We start from the raw sequence: 25,992 nt of genomic DNA, 5'->3' as shown, positions 1-25,992 counted from the left end.
TATAAATCAATTCATTTTTATCAAGTTGTTGTCAATAACATTCATGAATGCAACTGTTTATGTCAAATAGTTTTGTGTTCTAATTGTAGCCCTTGTTGCCCTGAAAAGAAAATGGTAAAATACTTCATTGTGAGGCTAAATATAAGGGCTGGACATGCAGATAAGTGAAAGTCAGATATTTGAAAAGCAGATTTTTGCTGGGATCTCAGTACTGATAGGGTTAACCATGTTCTGATGCTGTTGCCCTTGGTCTGAGAGTACGCCCACATCTCTATAAAACATCAGCTGAATCTCCACTTGTAGACATATGACTGCAGGTCCCCAACTCAGCAGGCAGGCAAAGGTAAAGACATCTATAACTGTACTATTTCAACACCAAACACATTGATGTGTGTGCAAATACAAATGGCTATTTCTGGTATTTCCAGATTGACATATAAAAAGTGAAATGTGAAACTTTGTGAGTTTCTTAAGACTGTATACGGTATGCACTTTATTTTATACAATGCCTTCTGTAATAAGTTGTATGAGTGATTAGAAGTTTTTTATGTTCATTGTAACATGAGTAACTAATGCAAACGTACATTTTTCTAGATTATTAAAATCATATAGGCAACACATGCAATATGATATAGGCATTTTGCCCATTACTCAAAGGAAAAATATCAGGGACTAACATGGACTTCAAATATAATACAGATGATGCACTTCTAATGCTTATCTTAGTGTTAGATCACAATGTGTCCAGGTTGATGACATGACGTCTGACAAGCTCAAATTGGTGTTATGGCGTCTATCAGTAGTTGAAACAATAACAAGGCGTCAATCCCCTTCCCTGTTTCGGTAAAAAGCAAGGTGATGGGGCAGGAGAATTGGAACCACTCTCAAATTCATAGACAGAGCTATGGATGCAAGGACAGACCATCCATGATATCAATCGTTTTAACCATGTTTTGAGGCTATATAATTTGTTTACATTTACTTTGTTTATATTTTGGGTTTTGAAGGGGTATGACAGTTGAACTAAGCTCATGAGGCATTTATAAGTTATATTCTTCAAGAATCAATGGGTACATATCATTCATTTATAAGTCCAAAAATGGATGTAGCAACTGCTGATTGCACCTTTAAATGCAAAGAAAGCTAAACAATTTGTATTCTCAAGAACAAGAAAGCAACCTCCTATGTTGCCTCAGATGTTCACTTTGCAAAACAGGTCCATTTCTTGTTCTTGAGAATACCATTAGTTGTTCTTCCCTGCTCACACTAGATACACATGTAACGGGCGTCGTAAGGATTGGACCAAGGTGCAGCGGGAACGTGTATACTCATCTTCTTTATTACATCAAAAGAAGGAAAAACAAACAAATCACGTATACAAAACAACGAACGACACTAAAACAGTCCTGTCAGGTGCACAGACACAAAACAGGAAACAACTACCCACAAACCCCCATAGCACAAACACCCCTATACATAGGACCTTCAATCAGAGGCAACGAGGAACAGCTGCCTCCAATTGAAGGTCAATCAACAAACTCTAAACATAGAAATAGAAAGACTAGACTGAACATAGAAATACACTAACATGGAACATAGACCAATTACCCCGGAACACTCTAAACAAACACCCCTCTTACATAGACCAACAAACCCCGAGACACTCTAAACAAACACCCCCTGACACGTCCTGACCAAACTACAATAACAAAAATACCCCTTACTGATCAGGACGTAACAACACATTACCATGCTGCTTTAAGATGTGTAACCAACACCAGATATATCACCACTCTACCTAATATCAGTTAGCAGGGAGGCCATCCTAAACTGTAAGGCGATACACACACTGGTACATGTTTGTCTATAAGACCATTTTAGGGCAGCTGCCAATATACTGTATTTAAGCACTTTACTCACCCTACAGAGTTATGGGGAGATCCTCAATTGCATACTCCTCGTGTCCTCTCTCCTCTCTCCTTGCCTCCTTCTCAAACCTCAATGGAAAAGCCAGAGGTCCCGCCCCTCTGACCTTCTCCACCAATGGGTTTTGAAAAGGAGGTGAGGAGAGAAGATGCAAGAAGTATGCAATTTGAGATTCTCCCATGTTCGTTACCGTCTGAGATCACAGAATTGTATTTTATATAATGTTTCCAACTCAATAACTGAGTTTGTTAAAACCTCTTGAGACTCTCATCCCGTTAGCGGGATCATTTTCCAGCGAAAAACTCCTAGCGACATTAGCATAACGAAATGCAATATTTTTTTTTTCAAATATAGGACTGTCTCATACCGTTTTATAGATACACCTCTCTTGAATCGACCCTCGTTGTCCGATTTCAAAAATGTTTTACAGGAAAAGCACAATATTAGATTATGTTAGAGGAGTACATGGTAAAAGTAGCATCATATGAATTTTCCGACCAAGCACATGCATCACAAATAACCAAAAAACAGGATATACGCAAGAGGTTAAGAGTGACTTTAGCTTTGATGCCCCATCATCTTGAAAGACTTTGGAAAAGTACTTATAACTCGATCATTTTATTCTGATTGATGGATTTAAATTCCAGATTGGAGGGTTGTTGACCACAGATTGCACATGTTTTTAAACCTGCTCTTTTAAACTCTCTTATACACTTGACACTGTTTTAACTTCCATTCATTATTGTTTTATGTTGTGTTGTGTCTCATGTGTATCTGTATGTATGCTAGATTCTTGGCCAGGGCTCACTTGAAAAAGATATGTAAATCTGAATGTAACTTTTCTGGTTAAATAAATGTCAAATAAAATAAAATAAGGAATTCCATATTAGCAGACATGCATAAAGACGACAGCCTCCATGCATTTACCACAAATGCCTAGTTAGCTAAATTTTCCATATCTACCTTGCTCTCCATTACTCTGTTTTGTATCTGCATTAGCAAAGTATGGATGATCTCTATTCTAGCCCCTAGATTATGGATGATCTCTATTCTAGCTCCTAAAGTATGGAGGATCTTTATTCTAGCTCCTAGATTATGGATGATCTCTATTCTAGCTCCTAGATTATGGATGATCTCTATTCTAGCTCCTAGATTATGGATGATCTCTATTCTAGCTCCTAGACTATGGATGATCTCTATTCTATCTCCTAGACTATGGATGATCTCTATTCTATCTCCTAGAGTATGGATGATCTCTATTCTATCTCCTAGAGTATGGATGATCTCTATTCTATCTCCTAGAGTATGGATGATCTCTATTCTAGCTCCCAGAAGGCTGTGATTTTGGGCTCCTGAGTGGCACAGAGGTCTAAGGCTCTGCATCTCAGTGCAAGAGGCTTCACGCCGTCCCTGGTTCAAATCCAGGCTGCATCACATCCGGCCGTGATTGGGCGGCGCACAATTGGCCCAGCGTCGTCCAGGTTTGGCCGGGGTAGGCCGTCATTGTAAATAAGAATTTGTTCTTAACTGACTTGCCTAGTTAAATTAAAACAACAAAAAAATGTTTTATTTAAACCCAGAATATAGATTGTGCTGATTTATTGTCAAATTGAACCACGTTGTGCGCCGTTGTTAAAATAACTGTGCTTATAGCGTTAAAACAATGACATCATATCTGTATTCTGACATCTTCATGCATGTTAGCCATTTTGAAGCCTGCACAATAAACACTTTATTGCCCTTTAACTGTGTATTGGATATGTCAAGGAATATTTGGAAGACAGTATGTTTTGCAATGTACCAAAAATGTTGATAAATATTCAGGGACAATGCTATGTAGGTCATCTAGAGAATAAATAAAAAACAATACCACTGCCGGCCAGTGTAAGGAGACCAACATTTGACTAATTTGAAATCTGTTCTTAGTGTTGGTTGATCATCCACTCATTGTATTTTTTTGTGAGAGAGTAAACCACTAACAATGTTGTTGTTTTGACCTTACTTTGAGAAACTCTAAAAAACATATTATGTTTTCCCTGCTAGACTTTAGAAGACTGCTGCAGCCCGTCCATCTTTAGGTGGTGGGATTCCCCTCCTGGTGGACTTAAAGTGATGGAGAAGACTGATGATGAGGAGTCACCAGGTGCAACAGGTGGTGAAGGGGATGGAAGAGACGCCACACCAGTTCACAGCACTGGTACTCCTGATGGCATTGCAGCACTAGGAGCTATGCTACAGGGCTTCATGTTGGTTCAACAGCAGCAACAGCAGTCAATGCAAACAATGCAGCAACAGATGCAGCAGCAGATCAGCCAGCTACAGGAGGAGGTGCAGAAAGGAAAGACAAAGCAACAGTGTGTTGTGACCCCTCTGCCAGCAGGCAAGTTGTTCATCATGCAGCTCTTTGAGGATGAAGACACAATTCACAACAATTCCTTACTGTAGCAATTCCATACTGTAGGAACAGTTCATAATCAGTCTGCAAACTAACCACTTTCTGCATGTATGCTGATGTACAATACTATATCTCACCCTCCATTCTAGACCCAGCAGAGGAGGTGTTAGGTGAACACCTTGACAAGAAGGAGGAGGAAGCAGAGATGGTAAGACACAAGTACTTAAGATAAGAAGAAAAGGTCCTGAGAATGTACCACATGATGATGTCATGTTTGTGAAATTCATAGTTACAGAAAGAACAAAGAACATACTTTGTATTAACAGTCAGTAATAAACCATGTATAAACAGAAAGAACATAGGATAATACTTTGTATTAACAGTCAGTAATAAACCATGTATAAACAGAAAGAACATAGGATAATACTTTGTATTAACAGTCATTAATAAACCATGTATAAACAGAAAGAACATAGGATAATACTTTGTATTAACAGTCATTAATAAACCATGTATAAACAGAAAGAACATAGGATAATACTTTGTATTAACAGTCATTAATAAACCATGTATAAACAGAAAGAATATAGGATAATACTTTGTATTAACAGTCAGTAATAAACCATGTATAAACAGAAAGAACATAGGATAATACTTTGTATTAACAGTCATTAATAAACCATGTATAAACAGAAAGAACATAGGATAATACTTTGTATTAACAGTCATTAATAAACCATGTATAAACAGAAAGAATATAGCATAATACTTTGTATTAACAGTCATTAATAAACCATGTATAAACAGAAAGAATATAGGATAATACTTTGTATTAACAGTCAGTAATAAACCATGTATAAACAGAAAGAACATAGGATAATACTTTGTATTAACAGTAAGTAATAAACTATGTATAGGGCATTTAGAAACAGTTTGCTCACCATGCATTAATCATTACCCCAACATTTGTAGATTATTTATATGAAATGTTCGATATACCCAGATAAAAATATTTTATGTAGAGGTGCTGACTAACGGCCAATAAACTGTAAGCTATAAAAATAAAGAAAGTCCCTGGAAGTTTATATATAGAGTGTGCTACTCTCTTTGTTTATATAGCTTATATGATATATTTCCTTTAACATCTTGTGCGTATTATTTTACCATTCATATGTTCTAAGCCATTTTGACACCTTAAGGGGGCATCAGGTACAGCTGGAATGTCTACCAATGGCATGCCCATCCTTTAGTGAGAAATTGCACTGGTGTTTAAAACATTTCTAAAGAATAAACAGCAATCACTTTAGATGAGGGGCTCCAAAAACACTTTACTAGTGATTAGTAAATGGTTAATAAACATGGAAGTAATGATGACTATATAGTGAATTCACTATTTATCAATTCCTTATCAATGGTTTATTATAGTGTTTACATATGTAGACACTGGTATGGTGCTGGATTTAATGAAAATTAGTTTAAAAAGTGGTGGAATTTCCTTTTTTATTTTCATTTTCAGCCTAACCAATGTAATGAATTGATTTAACTGTTTTGTTAGAAATGGGAAGAGGTCCAACAGCCTTTGTCCAAAGCCAATGATGAGTCAAAACCAGAGACAGATGGCTCTTCAGGAGGAAACAGAGAAACAACCAGAGGTATTGTCTCCTGTTTAAGTTCTTTATACCAGTTCTTTTCATTGCCCTTACACTTCATGTCTGCTTAATTACTCAAATGTAAATGTTGTCAATGTAATAACTCATTAAACTATTCAAGTTGGCACAGTATAATGGAATGTTATGTAGTAGTAGTAGTAGTAGTTGTAGTAGTAGTAGTGGTAGAAGTAGTGGTAGTATCTCATTGTAGTAGTGGTATCAGTAGTAGTGGTATCTAATTATATAGTAGTAGTAGTAGTAGTAGTAGTATCTAATTATATAGTAGTACTTGTATCTAATTATATAGTAGTAGTAGTAGTAGTAGTAGTAGTAGTAGTAGTTGCAGCAGTAGTAGTAGTAGCAGCAGCAGCAGTAGCATTAGAAGTAGTAGTAGCAGTAGTAGAAGTTGCAGTAGCAATAGTAGCAGCAGTCTCAGTAGTAGCAGTAGTATCAACAGTAGTAGTAGCAGCAGTAGTAGTAGCAGTAGTAGCGGCGGTAGTAGTAGTAGCAGCAGTAGTAGTAGTAGTAGCAGTAGTAGCGGCAGTAGTAGTAGTAGCAGTAGCAGTAGTAGCAGCAGTAGCATTAGAATAGAGGTTGCAGTAGTAGTAGTAGTAGTAGTAGCAGTAGTAGAAGTAACAGTAACAGTAACAGTAGCAGTAGTAGTAGTATTAGTATCTAATTATATAGTAGTAGTATTAGTTGTAGTAATATTGGTATTAGTAGTAGTATCTAATTATATAGTAGTAGTTGTAGTAGTAGTATTTAATTATATAGTAGTAGTAGTAATAATAGTATCTAATTATATAGCAGTAGTAGTACTAGTAGTATATAATTAAATAGTAGTAGTAGTACTAGTAGTAATAGTATCTAATTATATAGTAGTAGTAGAAGTAGTAGATCATTATATAGTGGTAGTAGTAGTAATAGTATCGTATTATTATTATTATGTAGTAGTAATGTAGTAGTATCTAATTATATAGTAGTAGTGTCTAATTATGTAGTAGTAGTATATAATTATATAGTAGTAGTAGTAGTAGTAACTAATTAAATAGTAGTAGTAGTAGTAGTAGTATTAGTATATAATGATATAGTAGTAGTAGGAGGAGTATAGTAGTATCTAATTATATAGTAGTAGTAGTAGTATCTAATTATATAGTGGTAGTAGTAGTAGTATTATAATTATGTAGTACTAGTAGTAACAGTAGTATTATAATTATGTAGTAGTAGTAGTATATAATGATGTAGTAGTAGTATTAGTAGTAGCAGTAGTAACATTATCAAATTATATAGTAGTAGTAGTAGTAGTAGTAGTAGTAGTACTAGTAGTAGTATATAATTATATAGTAGTAGTATTAATAGTGGTATCTAATTAAGTAGTAGTAGTATTTTTCGCAATTGGCACAGTGGTCTAAGGCGCCACTACAGACCCAGGTTCGATCCCAGACTGTGTCACAGCCGGCCGTGACCGGGAGATCACTGGGGCGATGCACAATTGGCCCAGCATCGTCCAGGCCAGGGGAGGGTTTGGCCGGCTGGGATTTCCTTGTCATCGTGGTCTAGCGACTTCTTGTGGTGGGCCAGTAAGCTTACTCGGTCGTCAGTTGGACGGTGTTTCCTCCTACACATTGGTGTCGGCTTCCGGGTTAAGTGAGCAGTGCGTCAAGAAGCAGTGAGGACGCATGGCTCTTGACCTTCGCCTCTTTCGAGTCTGTAGGGGAGTTGAAGCGATGACACAAGATCGCAACTGTCAAATGGATATCATGAAAATGGAGGCAAAAAGTAGTATTTTTCATGAGAATGTGTTTGACTGGATCTGTGGGTGATATAATGGTGCAGGATTATATAGTTGACACATTATTAACTTCCTTAGTGGTAAGCTAGTCATATTTTTTTTTTTACTGGATCCGATCTCACTACATCTACCTTTCCTGTCTGAGATCCTGCCCTTATTAAAGTACTATATCTCAACCTCCATTCCAGGCCCAGCCGAGCTGTCAGGTCAACACGTTGTCAAAAAGGAGGAGGCAGAGAGGGTAATAGACACATTTACATGATTTCTATCCTCAGTGGTAATGCTGATCATGTTCCTATAATATGATATGTTTCATTTCAAGGTCAAAGCTCAATGTTATATAAGGTTAAGTTCCAGCATGGTTTGTACAGATGTAGGATCTTCATTTGTCCTATATTGTCACAGCAAAATAATCTTGCAGCAACAGGATTTAACATTTAGTCCATATTATTGCTTGATCGGTGGGTAGGCTGTTAGCTGGCCAAAAGTAGGCTACATGAAAAGTGCAATACTATTAAAACATTTTGTGTGGGTTTTCAGTGAATTAATGTCAATAAGGAAGCTCCACTGCATTTCCTGCAGTGCAGGAAAATTCTCAGCAACAAAATAGTGATCAAATTAAGATCCTACATCTGTATATACATTTTCAACATATGTTATGTGAAGTGAATAACAATAACATATTGTAACTGTGTGGCTCAAGTGAAATCACTCGTTTGTGGATGTATTATTGACCCAAAGGCCAATCCAGAGATTTCAGCTGCATCCCCTTCCAATCCAGAGAAGGGCTGGGAAGAGAAGATTAACCAGGGAGATCAGGGAGAACTAAAGGTGGGTGTTGACTGGGGTTGTAATGAGTAGGCTACTCTGAAAAAATGTACTTCCATAAAATCACAGATAGAATCCACTGTTATTCTCTTGCATTTTGTGATCTAGCTCCAATGAAGTCTATTTGGTGCAGTGCTTGACTTGGGAAGGAGCTCATCGGAACTGACTACCGGCACCTCATATTTTCTACTGCTTAAATTCCTGCGCCTAAATATAAATAGTACTGGCCCTCTAAATGAGTACCGGCACCTATTTCAGTCCAAGTCAAGCACTGATTTGGAGAGAACTCAAATTTTATGGATGTACACTTGGAAAAAGTTTAATTGTTTATTGTGGACTGTTTGGTGATGTTTGGCTGCTGTTTTAACACAGATATACTTTCATAATTGTGTTCCGTGTTAAGAAGGGAAAATAAGGGAACATGTTATATTTAACAGGTAAAGTCACTTTCCTTTTTCCAAACATATCACCTTTCCTACATGATGGTCACAACAGGGCAATGACAGCCCTAGTATAAATTAAGCCCAAACCAGGTATGCCAGACTAGGCATTAATGTGCCCTAATTCTAAATGGAAGCTATTGTGCTTTATCCTCAACAGACCAGAATTGAAGATTCAATGTCATAATGTCTTAAACATGTTAAGACACAGCTTCCCTGTGGCTCAGTTGGTAGAGCGTGGTGTTTGCAACGCCAGCATGGTGTGTGCAACGCCAGGGTTGTGGGTTTGATTCCCACAGGGGGCCAGTACAAAAAATTAAAAAAATTATGAAATGTATGCATTCACTACTGTAAGTCGCTCTGGATAAGAGCGTCTGCTAAATGACTAAAATGTAAAATGTTAACCTATGATTTCAACTTTTTATAGAAATGTGAAGCGGAAGAACCAGTGCCAAAAGCCATAGATGAGCCAAAACCAGAAGAAGGTTCCTCAAGAGAAAACATAAAAACAACCCAAGGTACCACAGCACACTACACATTCAATGATATATGATTTGGTAACACTGTCATTCAAAATTAATTAATAAGCATTTATAAACTATTTACAGGTTATAAGTATGTTTTATGTGTGCACTGTTCCAGCATGTATACAAATTATAAGCATCAGCTGGTTAGCTAGCTCTGTCTCATTGACCACCAAACATTGCTTACGCTAGCTAGCTAGTTACTTTATATAACTTTTTTTCTCAAAATATATGTTAGCTAGCTAAGTTAGCAATGTTACGAATACAACTCCCATCTAATGTCGACATCCGCATACGATTTGAGAGCACTAGTTAGCTCCAAAGATGTTTATAGCTTTGTTTGCATTTTGACAGTGAATTTAGAGCCATTCAGTGTTTAGCTACACCACAAACATTATTTTACCAGGTTTAGGCTACAAACATACTTAAAATCACATGCGCCGAATACGAAAGTGAAATGCTTACTTACAGTACAAGCCCTAACCAACAATGCATTTTTTTTTGGGGGGGGGGGGGGGGGGGGGGGGGTAAAGTCACTTTCCTTTTTCCAAATGTATCACCTCTCCTATATGATGGTCACCACAGGGCAGCAACATCCTTAATGTGAATTTATCGAAGCTAGGCATGTGCCATAATTCTAAATGTAAGTTATTGTGCTTTATCCTCAACAGACCAGAATTGAATATATTGCAGATAGATTGAATTTTCCATCAATGTAATTGTCTGCATCATTTCCAATCCCCCATATATTTTTTGTAAATATATATATGTATACATACATACATGCTGCACATTCAAACACAAATATATACAGTACCAGTAAAAAGTTTGGACACACCTACTCATTCAAGGGTTTTTCTTTATTTTTACTATTTTCTACATTGTAGTGAAGACATCAAAACTATGAAATAACACATATGGAATAATGTAGTAACCAAAAAAAGCATTAAACAAATCAAAATATATTTTAGATTGTTCAAAGTAGCCACCATTTGCCTTGATGGCAGCTTTGCACACTCTTGGCATTCTCTCAACCAGCTTCATGAGGAATGCTTTTCCAACAGTATTGAAGGAGTTCCCACATATGCTGAGCACTTGTTGGCTGCTTTCCCTTCACCCTGCGGTCCAACTCATCCCAAACCATCTCAATTGGGTTGAGGTCGGGGGATTGTGGAGGCCAGGTCATCTGATGCAGCACTCCATCACTCTCCTTGTTGGTCAAAAAGCCCTTACCAGCTTGGAGTTGTGTTTTGGGCCATTGTCCTTTTAAAAAACAAATGATAGTCCCGCAAACCAGATGGGATGGCGTATGCCTGCAGAATGCTGTGGTAGCCATACTGGTTAAGTGTGCCTTGAATTCTAAATAAAGCACTGACAGTGTCACCAGCAAAGCACCCCCACACCATCACACCTCCTCAATGCTTCATGGTGGGAACCACACATGCAGAGATCATCTGTTCACCTACTCTGCATCTCATGGTGGTTGCAACCAAAAATCTAATTTGGACTCATCAGACCAAAGGACAGATTTCCACCGGTCTAATGTCCATTGCTCGTGTTTCTTGGCCCAAGCAAGTCTCTTCTTATTATTGGTGTCCGTTAGTAATCGTTTCTTTGCAGCAATTTGACCATGAAGGCCTGATTCATGCAGTCTCCTCTGAACAGTTGATGTTGAGATGTGTCTGTTACTTGAACTCTGTGAAGCATTTATTTGGGCTGCAATCTGAGGTGCAGTTAACTCTAACAACCGTATCCTCCGCAGCAGAGGTAACTCTGGGTCTTCCTTTCCTGTGGCGATCCTCATGAGATCCAGTTCCATCTTAGCACTTGATGGTTTTTGCGACTGCACTTGAAGAAACTTTCAAAATTCTTGACATTTTCTGGATTGACTGACCTTCATGTCTTAAAGTAATGATGGACTGTCATTTCTCTTTGCTTATTTGGGCTGTTCTTGCCATAATATGGACATGGTCTTTTACCAAATAGGGCTATCTTCTGTATACCACCCCTTCCTTGTCACAACACAACTGATTAGCTCAAACAGTTCATAAACCATGTGCCATGGAATCGGTACATCGAAAATCTCTTCCCAACTATTTTGCAATCTGTATGCCACAGCTGTCAATTTTCTGGTCCTTAAATTAAACTTTTCTTTCTTATCACAGTTTTCTTTAACCCATTTTGGTCTTTAATGCAGAGCCAACAGAGAAGTTCCTTACTTCTCAGTCTTCCATTTTGTGGTAATGCTGCAATTAGTTGGTTGTAATTTTGGGTAGAGCAGACATTTCCATATATTTGTATTAGCTGTGTGTGTGACATAACTCCACCAGTTATATTTATGATATAATTTACAAAGATGGTCAATTAGTATGCTTGTGTTTAACCACAATATTTGTTGGTTTATTTGTTCTGTCTTTTCTGGTGGATTGAGCTGAAATTGCAACCAACTTTCTACAGCGTGTTTTAAAAATAGCGATATTTGGAGATTATTTCATTTTCAAATAACCGAAATTGAGAGGTTGTAATCTGAATAAAGGGGAAAAGGCCATTCTAATCTGGTAGAGAACCAGTTTCGATTTAAGTATAACTTTTGTATGACTGATGCCTTTAGTGAGAGGTCTAATGCTTTAATATTTAATAATTTGTCCCCTCCGAATTCATATTCATTACATAAATAGACCCATTTCACTTTGTCTGGTTTGTCATTCCAAATTAAATTGAATATTTTTTGCTCATATAATACATTTTAAAAAACGGTCTCTAGGTCTAGGCAAGACCATAAACAAATACGTAAACTGTGATATGACTAAAGAGTTAATCAGGGTGATTTTTCCATAAATAGACAAGTATTTTCCTTTCCATGGTAGCAAGATCTTATCTATTTTTGCCAACTTTCTGTAAAAATCTATTGTAGTGAGATCATTTCTATGTATACCGAGTATGTCCATATCACCGTCCGACCAATTTATTGTTAAACTACTTGGTAATGTGTTTTTTAGTGATCCAATACGTAATATAGTACACAACATAATTTGGTTGTAATCCAGAGAGATTACAAAAAGTATCTAGATCCTCTATAAGGCTGTGGAGATATCCAAATTGTGGTTTTAAAATAAAACATGACTCATCAGCATACAATGACACCTTTGTTTTTAAGATTTTTGATGGATCTGATTTTAATATTTAACATTTCAATGATAAATAGATATGCCGATAGTGGACAACCTTTATTTACTCCTCGACAGTTTAATACTTTCTGAGAAGTAACCATTATTTATTATTTACACCTAGGATTACTAAACATAACTTTAACCCATTTTAAAAGAGATTCTGCAAAATTGAAATATTCCAGGCATTTACATTGCATTCGGAAAGTATTCAGACCCCTTGACTTTTTCCACATTTACTTACGTTACAGCCTTATTCTAAAATTGATTAAATTGTGTTTTTTCCTCATGAATCTATACACAACACCCCACATTTACAGAAGTATTCAGATGCTATACTCAGTACTTTGTTGAAACACATTTGTCAGCGATTACAGCTTCCAGTCTCCTTGCGTATGACACTACAAGCTTGGCACACCTGTATTTGGGGAGTTTCTCCCATTCTTCTCTGCAGATCCTCTCAAGCTCTGCCAGGTTGGATGGGGAGCATCGCTGCTCAGCTATTTTCAGGTCTCTCTGGAGATCTTCGATCAGGTTCAAGTCCGGGCTCTGGCTGGGCCACTCAAGGACATTCAGAGACTTGTCCCAAAGCCATTCCTGCATTGTTTTGGCTGTGTGCTTAGGGTCGTTGTCCTGTTGGAAGGTGAACCTTTGCCCCAGTCTGAGGTTCTGAGCACTCTGGAGCAAGTTCTCATCGAGGATCTCTCTGTCCTTTGCTCCATTCATCTTTCCCTCGATCCTGACTAGTCTCCCAGTTCCTGCCATTGAAAAAAATCTGTGCCTCGACACAATCCTGTCTCGGAGCTCTATGGACAATTCCTTCAACCTCATGGCTTGGTTTTTGCTCTGACATCCAATGTCAACTGTGGGACCTTATATAGATAGGTGTGTGCCTTTCCAAATCATGTCCAATCAATTGAATTTACGACAGGGGGACTCCAATCAAGTTGTAGAAACATCTCAAGGATGATCAATGGAAACAGGATGGACCTGAGCTCAATTTCGAGTCTCATAGCAAAGGGTCTGAATACTTCTCTAAATAAGGTATTTCTGTTATTTATTTTTAATACATTTGCAAATATTTTGAAAAACCCCGTTTTCATCTAGTTATTCTGGGATATTGTTTGTAGATTGATGAGGAAAAAACATATTTATTCATTTTTTGATCAAGGCTGTGACGTAACAAAATGTGGGAAATGTAAAGTGGTCTGAATACTTTCCGAATGTACTGTACATGTCCATTGGGGTGGAGCCAGAGTAAAGACTGAGGGGATGGGGGGGATAACCATAGGGTGAGTTGCATGACCAGTGAAGGGGTGTGGGGACCAAGTGAAATAAAAAACAATAACAATTATATTTTTTAAAGTGTGTGGGGGGGGGGGGGGGGCGGTATCTGAATAGCGGTGGCTATCCACCAGCCTGATGGTCTGAGGGTAGAAACTATTGTCCAGTCTTTCAATTTTTGCCATGATGCTCCTGTACTGAGTGATTGAAGCGGGGAAAACAGGGCATGGCTTTGGTGGAGGTCCCTGATGATCTTCTTGGCCTTTCTGTGACACCTGGTATTGTAGGTGTCCTGTAGGGCAGGCAGTGTGCACCCAATGGTGCGTCCGGCAGCACTTGTCACCCTCTGAAGCGCCTTGCGGACCGGAGTTGTGATGATGCCCAGCAGTATGCTGTCAATAGTTCTCCAATAGAACACTGTGTCACTATGTCTAGTTATGGCAGAAACCAGACCACTATGTCTAGCTGTTGCAGAAACCAGACCACTATGTCTAGCTGTGGCAGAAACCAGAGCACTATGTCTAGCTGTGGCAGAAACCAGACCACTATGTCTAGTTATGGCAGAAACCAGACCACTATGTCTAGCTATGGCAGAAACCAGACCACTATGTCAAGCTGTGGCAGAAACCAGACCACTATGTCTAGTTGTGGCAGAAACTAGAGCACTATGTCTAGCTGTGGCAGAAACCAGACCACTATGTCTAGCTATGACAGAAACCAGACCACTATGTCTAGTTATGGCAGAAACCAGAGCACTATGTCTAGCTGTGGCAGAAACCAGACCACTATGTCTAGCTGTGGCAGAAACCAGACCACTATGTCTAGTTGTGGCAGAAACTAGAGCACTATGTCTAGTTATGGCAGAAACTAGAGCACTATGTCTAGCTGTGGCAGAAACCAGACCACTATGTCTAGTTATGGCAGAAACCAGACCACTATGTCTAGCTATGGCAGAAACCAGACCACTATGTCTAGCTGTGGCAGAAACCAGACCACTATGTCTAGTTGTGGCAGAAACTAGAGCACTATGTCTAGTTATGGCAGAAACTAGAGCACTATGTCTAGTTATGGCAGAAACCAGACCACTATGTCTAGCTGTGGCAGAAACCAGACTACTATGTCTAGCTATGGCAAAAACCAGAGCACTATGTCTAGTTATGGCAGAAACCAGACCACTATGTCTAGCTATGGCAGAAACCAGACCACTATGTCTAGTTATGGCAGAAACCAGACCACTATGTCTAGCTGTGGCAGAAACCAGACCACTATGTCTAGCTGTGGCAGAAACCAGACCACTATGTCTAGCTGTGGCAGAAACCAGACCACTACGTCTAGCTGTGGCAGAAACCAGACCACTATGTCTAGCTGTGGCAGAAACCAGACCACTATGTCTAGCTGTGGCAGAAACCAGAGCACTATGTCTAGCTGTGGCAGAAACCAGACCACTATGTCTAGCTGTGGCAGAAACCAGACCACTATGTCTAGCTGTGGCAGAAACCAGACCACTGTCTAGCTATGGCAGAAACCAGACCACTATGTCTAGCTGTGGCAGAAACCAGACCACTATGTCTAGCTGTGGCAGAAACCAGACCACTATGTCTAGCTGTGGCAGAAACCAGACCACTATGTCTAGCTATGGCAGAAACCAGACCACTATGTCTAGCTGTGGCAGAAACCAGACCACTATGTCTAGCTATGGCAGAAACCAGACCACTATGTCTAGCTGTGGCAGAAAGCAGACCACTATGTCTAGTTATGGCAGAAACCAGACCACTACGTCTAGCTATGGCAGAAACCAGACCACTATGTCTAGCTGTGGCAGAAACCAGACCACTATGTCTAGCTATGGCAGAAACCAGACCACTATGTCTAGCTGTGGCAGAAAGCAGACCACTATGTCTAGTTATGGCAGAAACCAGACCACTACGTCTAGCTATGGCAGAAACCAGACCACTATGTCTAGCTGTGGCAGCTTGCTCCCTTCGGTCTCAACATAGACTTTGATCTGAAGCCATTCTTGTGATTATTGTGATTTTGCCATTGTAATTGTTTGTTAGATACTTTTTAGACTACAAATGCTATGATCATATGTTATCCATTTGTTTGTCTTTTTGTATGTTCCTTGTATACCATTTTTTAAATATTTCAGTTAACCAATGATATTAGGCCATACTTGGCCATGATTACAAGCACCTGTGTGTCTCTTGACACTATATGGATGACTCATCTCTCAGTGTTTGTGATGATACCCTGATGAAGACAGCTTAGCTGTCGAAACGTTGGTTATTAAAATTTTTGCATCTGAGCTCCTAGAGTGTGCGGCTTTCCTTTGTTTTCTAGCTGTGGCAGAAACCAGACCACTATGTCTAGCTATGGCAGAAACCAGACCACTATGTCTAGCTATGTCAGAAACCAGACCACTATGTCTAGCTGTGGCAGAAACCAGACCACTATGTCTAGTTATGGCAGATAATAATGATCTGGAGCTGTTTTTCATGGTTCGGGCTAGGCCCCTTTGTTCTAGTGAAGGGAAATATTAAAGCTACAGCATACAATGACATTGTAGACGATTCTATGCTTCCAACTTTGTGGCAACAGTTTGGGGAAGGCCCTTTCCTGTTTCAACATGACAACATGCTCAAAAGTGAGGTCCACATGAAATTATTTGTCGAGATTGGAGTGGAAGAACTTGACTGGCCTGCACAGAGCCCTGACCTCAACCCCATCAAACACCTTTGGGATGAATTGGAATGCCGACTGTGAGCCAGGCCTAATCTCCCAACATCAATGCCCGAACTCACTAATGCTCTTGTCGCTTACATTCAGTGGAAAGCATTCCCAGAAGAGTGGAGGCTGTTATAGCAGCAAAGGGGGGACCAACTCCATATTAATGCCCAGGAGTTTGGAATGAGATGTTTGATGAGCAGGTGTCAACATACTTTTGGTCATTCAGTGTATTTTATATATTTCTCAAATGACGCACTACTGGGTACCCTCGCTTGAGGCAAGATGATCTGTCAGCTTGGTATATGGGAATATTCTACTTACAGTATCTACTGTACTTCCAATCCTTTTTATAACTGGTACCAGGGGACCTTCATACAAGTCTTGTGAGGCCTGTGGGTGTCATAGAGCAAAACAACTGACATGTATGTGTTCGGGAGAGTCTCACCTTTCCAGAGAGGGCTCATTAGTGTGTAGCGCAAACAGACAGAAGTTGGCAGAGTGGCTGTACCGACTTCAGATGAGTCCCAAAGTGCAGTTTAAACTGACAGATTTGTATTGGGATTTTTTTAATGGTTTTAATAATCGACCATAGGGGGTTAAAGATTCTTAGCCCCACCCATCTCTTTAAGGATTCACATGTGAGGCCATGTGCTCAACAGAGTGAGTAGGGTAGTGTAGTAAACAACCAAAGATTAAGACTAAAAGTGGTGAAAGTAGTAGTAAAAAGTATTAGTAAAATACACTTTATCTAGTCCTTGGTCTATATCCTAATCTGACTTTGGTGCAGGTCATGTTGTTCTTCACATTACCGTCTCTGGTAAACACATACTATATACAATATGTTTGTCACATGCACAGGATACAGAAGGTATAAATGGTACGGTGAAATGGTTACTTGAATATTTGCATATCAAAAATAGTAAGTTTCAAGATTAAAAATATTGTATATTTGATCTTATACTGAACAAAAATATAAACACAACATGTAAAGTGTTGGTCCCATTTTTCATGAATTGAAATAAAAGATCACAGAAATGTGTGGCGCTGAGAAGTATTTCTGTAATAAAGCCCTTTCATGGGGGAAAACTCATTCTGATTGGCTGTGCCTGGTTCTATGCTATAACCCCCCCCCTCCAACATCTAGCTAAGTGGATGGTTCACTATTGTCTAGACATGTACACATGCTCATGAAATACCATAGATGGCAGTAATCACCCTCAGGCACAGCTGGCTAACTTGATGGGTCATGTAATCATCTGGAATCTTTTGTTTAGACATGTGGCTATCTAGCTTCCTAGCTAGACAATGAGCCATAATCCCAACCGATACTACTAGCAATACAAACTGATTGTCATAGCGGTAGTATGAATCTGCAGGTAGCTAAAGCTAACCAACTACATTAAATGTTAGCTAGATAGCTAACATTAGGCTATAACTAACAGTGAAAATGGATTTCTGGGATACAAATAATATTACTAAACAGATCATACACCTAATGTTATCTAGTGAGCCAGCAAGCTAACGTTTGCTAGCTAACAGTACTGAAAATGAAAATTACTCTTACCCGTATACATGGATGAATGCTTCACGGCAGACTGGAAACCCTTTAACTCTGTTTTGTTTGTCGCTACAGCTTGTTTGGCCTGCATTGTGTCAAATCACTCTGACCGTGTACAGGAAGTAGTCAATCACAACTTTTTCCCACTGACCTTTGCTGATAGTGCCTGCTTTTGCAGTTTTCCATGGCTGACATATCTTTCAAAAAAGGTAGCAAGGATTATGTACACATACTGAGCAGCTCATGTTATAGACAGAATCCAGCTACATGGCAGACCAATCCAAACTCATCTCAAGGCATTTCCAGCTCGTCTATTATCTCAGCCTATCATGGCTAGCGGGAAGGTTCCATTTTTTCCCGTGGCTAAACCAACTAGGCTCGTAATTTAACAATTTTATTCATATTTACAGTCTGACAGATTTCCAGTGCCTTAATAAGTTTGTTATTAAGGCACATGTAAGTTCACATGTTGCTGAAGCAATTTCTGCCAAAAAAACTAAATTCAAATGCATCTCCTGTGAAGTAGTGACGTGCGACATATGCATAGCTTCCTGAAACGGGTCACAAACCAGCTAGCAACAGTAGCATAGGGCTGATGTGAGTTCCTCCCTTCTAAACTATGCTGTGGTATTTTGCTCCAGACTGTCAAAATTAGTTTAATTTAAGAAGTGCAGCATGTCATTCATTTTTCATATCCAAATAGCACTTTTGGGTAGTGCTCAGAGCATGTCTTTCAGAGAGCAGCATTTACTTTTCAACTGGAAGCAATGAGCCCAATCGGTCCTCCATGACAACATCACAAACAACAGAGTATGCTAATTAGGGCTTCATTTTTTGGGTTATGCGCAGGTTAAACAGTCTGGCTAATCTATATTTCCATTTTTCGATGTCCTATTCTTGAAAATCAAGGGGTATGAAATTAATTGGAACCACTGGAAATCTGTCAGACTGTAAAAAACTTTTTTTTTTAATATAGCCAAATCGTATCATCTGTAGTAGAAAGCAATGGCTTAGAAAAAGTCCACATAACCAACCCATAAAGTAAAATGAAACATCCGTTTATGGCCAGCTACAGTATGTAAACGCATTGATTTATTCTACAATAGATGTGGTTAAATTTGTAACACTCATTTTTGTCTTCTTCTAACGGTTCTTACGCAAGTTGACATTTATTGGGATGAGTCTTGTCATTAGGGTTAGCAGTGTGGTTAAATTTATGGTTAAGATTTAAAATCAGATTTTATGACTTGGGGGCTGTGCCAGCTTCTCATCTGCGCCGCTTAAGGGGAAAGTAATCTTAACGTAACGGAAAGTAATCAGACTACATTACTGAGTTTGGGTAATCAAAAAGTTACATTACTGATTACAATTTTTAGACAGGTATCTAGTAACTGTAACAGATTACATTTAGAAAGTAACCTACCCAAACCTGGATCTTACACCATTGATATCCTTTGTCTCCGCTTATGGAATGCCCTCTTCAATTCAAACTGGTTTTCATTGTATTTTAAGTCCATAGACTTAAATGGCCATTGTAAAATTTTCATTTTGTGGCCAATTAAGCATTTATTTATGGATTTTGATGTGTACTTGTGGTTATTGTATTGCTGGAAGATCCTTGTGGTTAGTGTCCGCCCTGTGATTGGTAGGTTGGGAGTTTGACACCCGGCCGAGTCAAACCAAACAGTGTAAAACTGGGACTACATGAGTCTCTGCTTGGCACTCAGCATTAAGGAGATATATTGTGGTTAAGGCTCTGAGATAGACTAGCTTCCTGTCCAGGGCGTGTAAACTACTTGTACATCAAGCTGCATCATGCTACAGAAACAGGACCTGTTATTGTACCTTTATTCCATGCTGTAATATACAGAGATACTGATATAGCTCTAGAAACAGGACATGTTATTGTACCTTTATTCCATGCTGTAATGTATAGAGATACTGATATAGTTCTAGAAACAGGACATGTTATTGTACCTTTATTCCATGCTGTAATGTATAGATGCTGATATAGCTCTAGAAACAGGACATGTTATTGTACCTTTATTCCATGCTGTAATGTATAGAGATACTGATATAGTTCTAGAAACAGGACATGTTATTGTACCTTTATTCCATGCTGTAATGTATAGAGATACTGATATAGCTCTAGAAACAGGACCTGTTATTGTGCCTTTATTCCATGCTGTAATGTATAGAGATACTGATATAGTTCTAGAAACAGGACATGGTATTGTACTTTTATTCCATGCTGTAATGTATAGAGATACTGATATAGCTCTAGAAACAGGACATGTTATTGTACCTTTATTCCATACTGTAATGTAGAGAGCTACTGATATAGATCTATCGCAATAAACACAGCTGACAATTTCTCTTTTGAATGGAGATTTGATTGGTGTTGCAGTAAAATGGCTGCTTCCAAATTTAACCGATGAAATTAGAAGACCATATCTGATCTCATAATAACTCCCTTGGATGTCAATGGATTCAGAGCTCTTACTGTATCTGAATTCACATGCTTGCTTCCATTTCTGTGAGTCACTGTATCACAGAGATGGTCTGTCTCTGCTTGCTTTAACTTCATCCAAAGTAAACTGTAAAACACCTGTTAGTGTGCTTTTCTGCTACACGTTGAAAAGGATTTGTAATCATTGCTCTCTTTTCATTTCTATTTACAGGATCCTGTCTGAGGGAGCTGTTGTCAAAGACTGGACTAGAAGATCATTATGAAAACAAGCTGACGTTAAGTTCTGTCCTTGAGATAAATGCTGATACTACATCAGATGAACCTCTTACCACTATGCAGTCACTTCCAGGGGCCTTCCTTAAGAAATTAATGATGGCAAATGTGAATGCTAGGAGTGTCAAATGTATGACCACTGACCAGGAGGTTTCCAATTATGGAGTAGACAACCTGGACACTGACACTGATAGCAGTAATGTAATTAATCCACTGGACCTGATTACAGCCCTGTTTCTGTGTTCAGATGGTTTCCTGCAGCAGGAGACGGTCCAGAAAATGTCAATGTGTCAGTTTGCTGTTCCTCTGCTGCTGCCCAACTGTGACACAAAACAAAGCACATTGATGCTGTGGGCCTTGAGGGACATAGTGAAGAAGTTTAGACCCTCTTCCCAAATGGCCACAAATGCTTTTGTGGAGGAGAGAATTGTTGTCTCTGATATTCCTATGGTGTCCTTTGTTAGGCTAGGAGAGAGCAGCTTATCCAAGTCTCAGATTTTGAACAAGTTGCTTAGTAACCCTCAACAGTACCATGACACATTTGTTCATCATGATATGGACTGTGGAGATGTCCCTTTGCAAATCTCAAATGGACTGGTTGAAATCAGCTGGTACTTTCCATCTGGGAACAGAAACATAGACATGTTCACAGAGCCTGTGGCAGTGGCCAATCTCAGAGGAGACATCAGGTCCTTTGAAACACAGTTCTCCTTTCTGTGTCAAACATCAGCTGCAGTTTACATTTTCATTGATGATTTCGAGGCAGATTTCAAAGTTTTGGAAGGCAAAATCACAAAAGCAGAGTTATTTCTGGTTGTCAACTCTCAGAAAAAAACATTCAGTGTGGACACGTTGAAGAAAATGATCACAAATTACAGTATCAACCCAACAAATGTGATTGTGAAGAAGAAGCAGAATGATGCAGAATTTGTCAAAACCCTGCAGTCATCTGTGGGTGACATCATCAAAAAAATAAAAAACAGATTGACAATTGAAAACATGGTTGACGTGGCTCATCAGTTTGGGATTCTGGTTGAAGAAGACAGTGATGAGTGTCAGAGTGCCAGGAAGACGGCAGATGAAATCACCAGGAACATCAAAGATACAATTCAATTCAAAGACAAACAGCTACCCTTACAGGGGCAAATCTGGAAAGAGCTTTCCCAGTTAGAAAAAGAGAGGTGTAGACTGAGAAAAGCAGGGGATCAAGACATTGAACACTACAAGAGCTCTCTGAATAAAAAGGAGGAAGAGCTGAGAAAGAAGCAAAATAAATGTGACATGTCAGATGCAATGGCAAGCTTCATTTACGGAATGTCAAGATCAGGACCTGAGCGATCCTATTTCCTCAAATGGATGCGGATAAATCTGGACAATCTGTCACGCCAGAACCTGTCTGCTTTGCGGGACCAGTACAAAGATCTTTGCCAAAATTCTCCTGAGAAAAAAGACGAAATTAAAGATTTGGATAAGCAATTATCTGACTGTTCCTTGGGTCTTGAACACTTCCTGCGTGAGTTGGGCCAGTTATATGAAGCTGCCTGCTCCCTCCCTGAGGACAGTCCTCAAAGGCAACAGATGGAGCATCTCCCTGGATTGTGTGCTCAGATGCTGTTGGATGGTTTCCCCATTGAGCTTGTGGATGGAGATGCATCAAATATCCCTCTGAAATGGATATCAGCTGTTCTGACTCAGCTTCATACTCTTGTGGAATCCAACAGCAAGATCCGGGTGGTCACAGTTTTAGGGGTCCAAAGCACTGGGAAGTCCACGCTCCTCAACACCATGTTTGGGGTCCAGTTTGCTGTCAGCAGTGGAAGATGCACCAGAGGGGCCTTCATGCTACTGATTAAAGTCAACAAAGACCTCAAGGAGGAGTTGAAATGTGACTTCATCATGATCATTGACACAGAGGGGTTGAAATCACCAGAGTTGGCTCAACTAGATGACAGCCATGAACATGACAATGAACTGGCCACACTGGTGATAGGACTCAGTGATGTCACTATCATCAACATTGCCATGGAGAACTCCACAGAGATGAAAGACATTCTGCAGATTGTTGTTCATGCTTTTATCAGGATGAAGGAAGTGGGGAAGAAGCCAATATGTCATTTTGTGCACCAGAATGTGTCAGACATGTCTGCTCATGACAACAACATGAGAGACAGGAAGAAGTTGTTGGAACAGTTGAATGAAATGACCCAGGCAGCAGCCAGAATGGAGAAGAAGGAGAATATCACCAAGTTCACTGATGTGATGGAGTATGATCCAGACACAAGCAGCTGCTACATCCCAGGACTCTGGCATGGGACTCCCCCTATGGCTCCAGTAAATGCTGGCTACAGTGAGGCTGTGTACAGCTTCAAGAAGACCTTGATGAAAGATTTCAGAAATTGCCAGAGTAATGATGACATGACACATTTCCTGAAGTGGACACAAAGCTTGTGGGAGTCTGTTAAATTTGAGAAATTCATCTTCAGTTTCAGGAACAGCTTGGTTGCAGATGCATACTCCAGATTATGCTCTGAGTACAATGGTTGGGAATGGGTCTTCCAGAAGGAGATGTATAAATGGATGGTGAGTGCTGAAACAAAAATGTCCAATATTGTCATGACAGATCAACATCCCCAGAGGTCCATAAGAGATGTGCTACAAGACTTAATGATAGAAGCATCTGAGAAGCTATCATTGGAAGAAAAGGAAATCCAAGACAATCTAGTAAAATACTTTGAAAAGCAAGATGGCCATGTCAATCTGGTGGAAAAATACAAGGAGGACTTTGTGTCCAGTGCCAAAACACTGAGACGAGAGACAGAAAACACAGTGAGGAACAAACTGCAAGGAGCTGTTGAGATCAAAGAGGGAATGACAGAACTAAACAACATCAAGAGCTCTCAGGCAAGTACAATGGAAAAGAAGGTTCTGACTCTGCTGCAGAACTGTAGAAAGAAAGAATCTGTTCTATCAGATAAGGAACTCAGTGAAGAGTTTGAAAACATGTGGAGGAACACTCTGTCTGAGATACACTTCAAAGGACTCCCAAGAAGAGATGTGGCTCAAGGTGCCTTCTTTATGTTAAATGGAAATCTATCAACAAGGGCTGGGCACGTCAATAAGATGTTGGTTGGAAACAACCTGGTGGAATGTGGTAAAAAAGAATTTGTTGTGAAACCTGGGTGTTTAACGAAGCATTTTGGGGACTTAGTTAAGCAATTTGGTTTCAACTCTTTCAGTGATAAACTACAAGAGTTTTGTGACAACGTCATAACACAGTGTCAGTTGTTTATAAAACAGAAGGTGGAAAGTAAAACAGATTACCATGATACTTACATCAAAGAGCTGCTGAACAAGATTGATGAAACATTGCAACAACACAAGACTGTTAAAGTCAGTGAGGAATGTGAGGTTTCTCTGAAGCTACACATCTGTGGCAGAGCAGCCATAGAGTTTCAGAAGATGCATGATGATTTTATTGCAGTCAATGACCCAAGAAAGTGTCTGGAACAGTCTAAGAACAAGTACCTTAATGAGTTCAAAGACATATTTCATAACCAAGATCAGTGCCAAAAGAAAGCTGAGGAGTTCTCAAAGCTCTTACAGACAGCTGTACAGGACTATGTGACCAAAATGATTGGTCCTGATGTAGTTGATGAAATCAAGACAGGTAAAGGGTCACAGGATTACAGCACAAAATGGGCTTTCCAGTTCTCCGTTTTGAAACAACTCCTGACAGATGGAAAATATGATAAATATAAAAGGTACATAAACCATTATGAAAAGTTTGTGAAGGACTGGCTGTTTGACCAGATTGTCCAACATCTGTCAAAGAACCGTAGTCTGGAGAAATTGGAGAAGAAACATCTTTCAGAGATAGTCAAGATGATCACTGACGCAATCTCTAACATCAGGAAAACAACTGGCATAAAACATGTAAATGATGTCAAGACATTCATTCAGAACATCATCAATGCCCTTAAAGATAAGCTGGTTCTCAAGGATGCTCTGGAGTCCATCTTGATTCTGAACACTGCAGACACAAAACAGTTTGCTGACTACCTCACAGAGTTTGTTAGAGAAATGGAGCAGTCACTAGCAGCTAAGTATGACAAGGGAAGAGATATCAAAGATAGACTCAAATCGCTGCCATTCAAGCCACAGGACATGATGTTCACCAATCTGTTTGGCTGTGGAGAGCAATGTCCTTTCTGCGGTGCACCCTGTGATGCAGGGGGGAAGGAGCATGACAAACACTTTTCATCAATTCATCGTCCAAAAGGTCTAAATAGTGTAATGTTCAGACCTACAAAGAAGTTAGTAACTAACGTATGTTCCTCTGATGTGAATAGTAATTTATTTTTCATCAACACTCGTACGGGAGAGAATGGTCACCCCTACAAGGACTACCAGAAATATTACCCTGGCTGGATCATAACTGGAGATTCGAGCATTAAGGCTTCAGACTACTGGAAGTATGTGATGGTCACATTCAATGAGAGAATCGCTGAAGACAAAGGAGACTCAACACTTCCTGCTGATATCCCAGAAGACTGGAAGGCATTAACACCTGGGGCTGCAATGAAGAGCTTGAAAGAGTCTTTCAACATGAAATAAAGTGGAGTACTACTGTATATAATGACTCTTGTTAACCAACATGTTAACATATAATTGAACATTGAAAGACTCGACAACCAGAAATAACTCTCATGACATGGATATATCACAAAATCAAAATGTGAGGAGCCAGAGTTGTTGAAATAATGTGCAGATCCGGAAATACACAACTGGATCACAGAAAGTCATATTTACAAATACATTCATAAACTATATGACCTCTTAGCAATTTACAGATCTGGGTTTTCATCCTAATGTAAGTTTTATTGTGAAAAAATGCATTTCTTGTTTCAAATAGAGGTATTACACATTCATTATACTTTCAATAATTTACTTAATCAAAAA

General features: G+C 39.2%; 1 protein-coding gene and 1 long non-coding RNA gene across 3 annotated transcripts; both read left to right on the top strand.

Moving 5' to 3' along the window:
- The first annotated feature begins 292 nt into the window (after positions 1–292).
- LOC115191645 (interferon-induced very large GTPase 1-like) lies at positions 293–25,992 on the top strand. 2 transcript variants are annotated; one of them, XM_029749448.1, is made up of 8 exons: positions 293–343; positions 3,970–4,306; positions 4,471–4,529; positions 5,877–5,973; positions 7,951–8,003; positions 8,504–8,593; positions 9,458–9,548; positions 20,972–25,992. In XM_029749448.1, exons 1-8 carry the CDS (start codon positions 308–310, stop codon positions 25,645–25,647), a joined length of 5,439 nt encoding a protein of 1,812 aa, XP_029605308.1. In that variant the 5' UTR covers positions 293–307; the 3' UTR covers positions 25,648–25,992. The 2 variants fall into 2 exon arrangements, with proteins under 2 accessions (XP_029605308.1, XP_029605309.1); XM_029749449.1 differs by lacking the exons at positions 7,951–8,003; positions 8,504–8,593; positions 9,458–9,548.
- LOC115191646 (uncharacterized) lies at positions 1,645–2,810 on the top strand. Its single transcript, XR_003877744.1, has 2 exons — positions 1,645–2,173; positions 2,472–2,810. It is a non-coding gene; the product is annotated as an uncharacterized LOC115191646 (long non-coding RNA).

This window comes from Salmo trutta, chromosome 4 (assembly GCF_901001165.1).
Source record: "Salmo trutta chromosome 4, fSalTru1.1, whole genome shotgun sequence".
NCBI classification, from domain to species: domain Eukaryota; kingdom Metazoa; phylum Chordata; class Actinopteri; order Salmoniformes; family Salmonidae; genus Salmo; species Salmo trutta.
The sequence above is the reverse complement of the archived record's forward strand: the minus strand, read 5'-3'. Positions and strand labels throughout refer to the sequence as shown.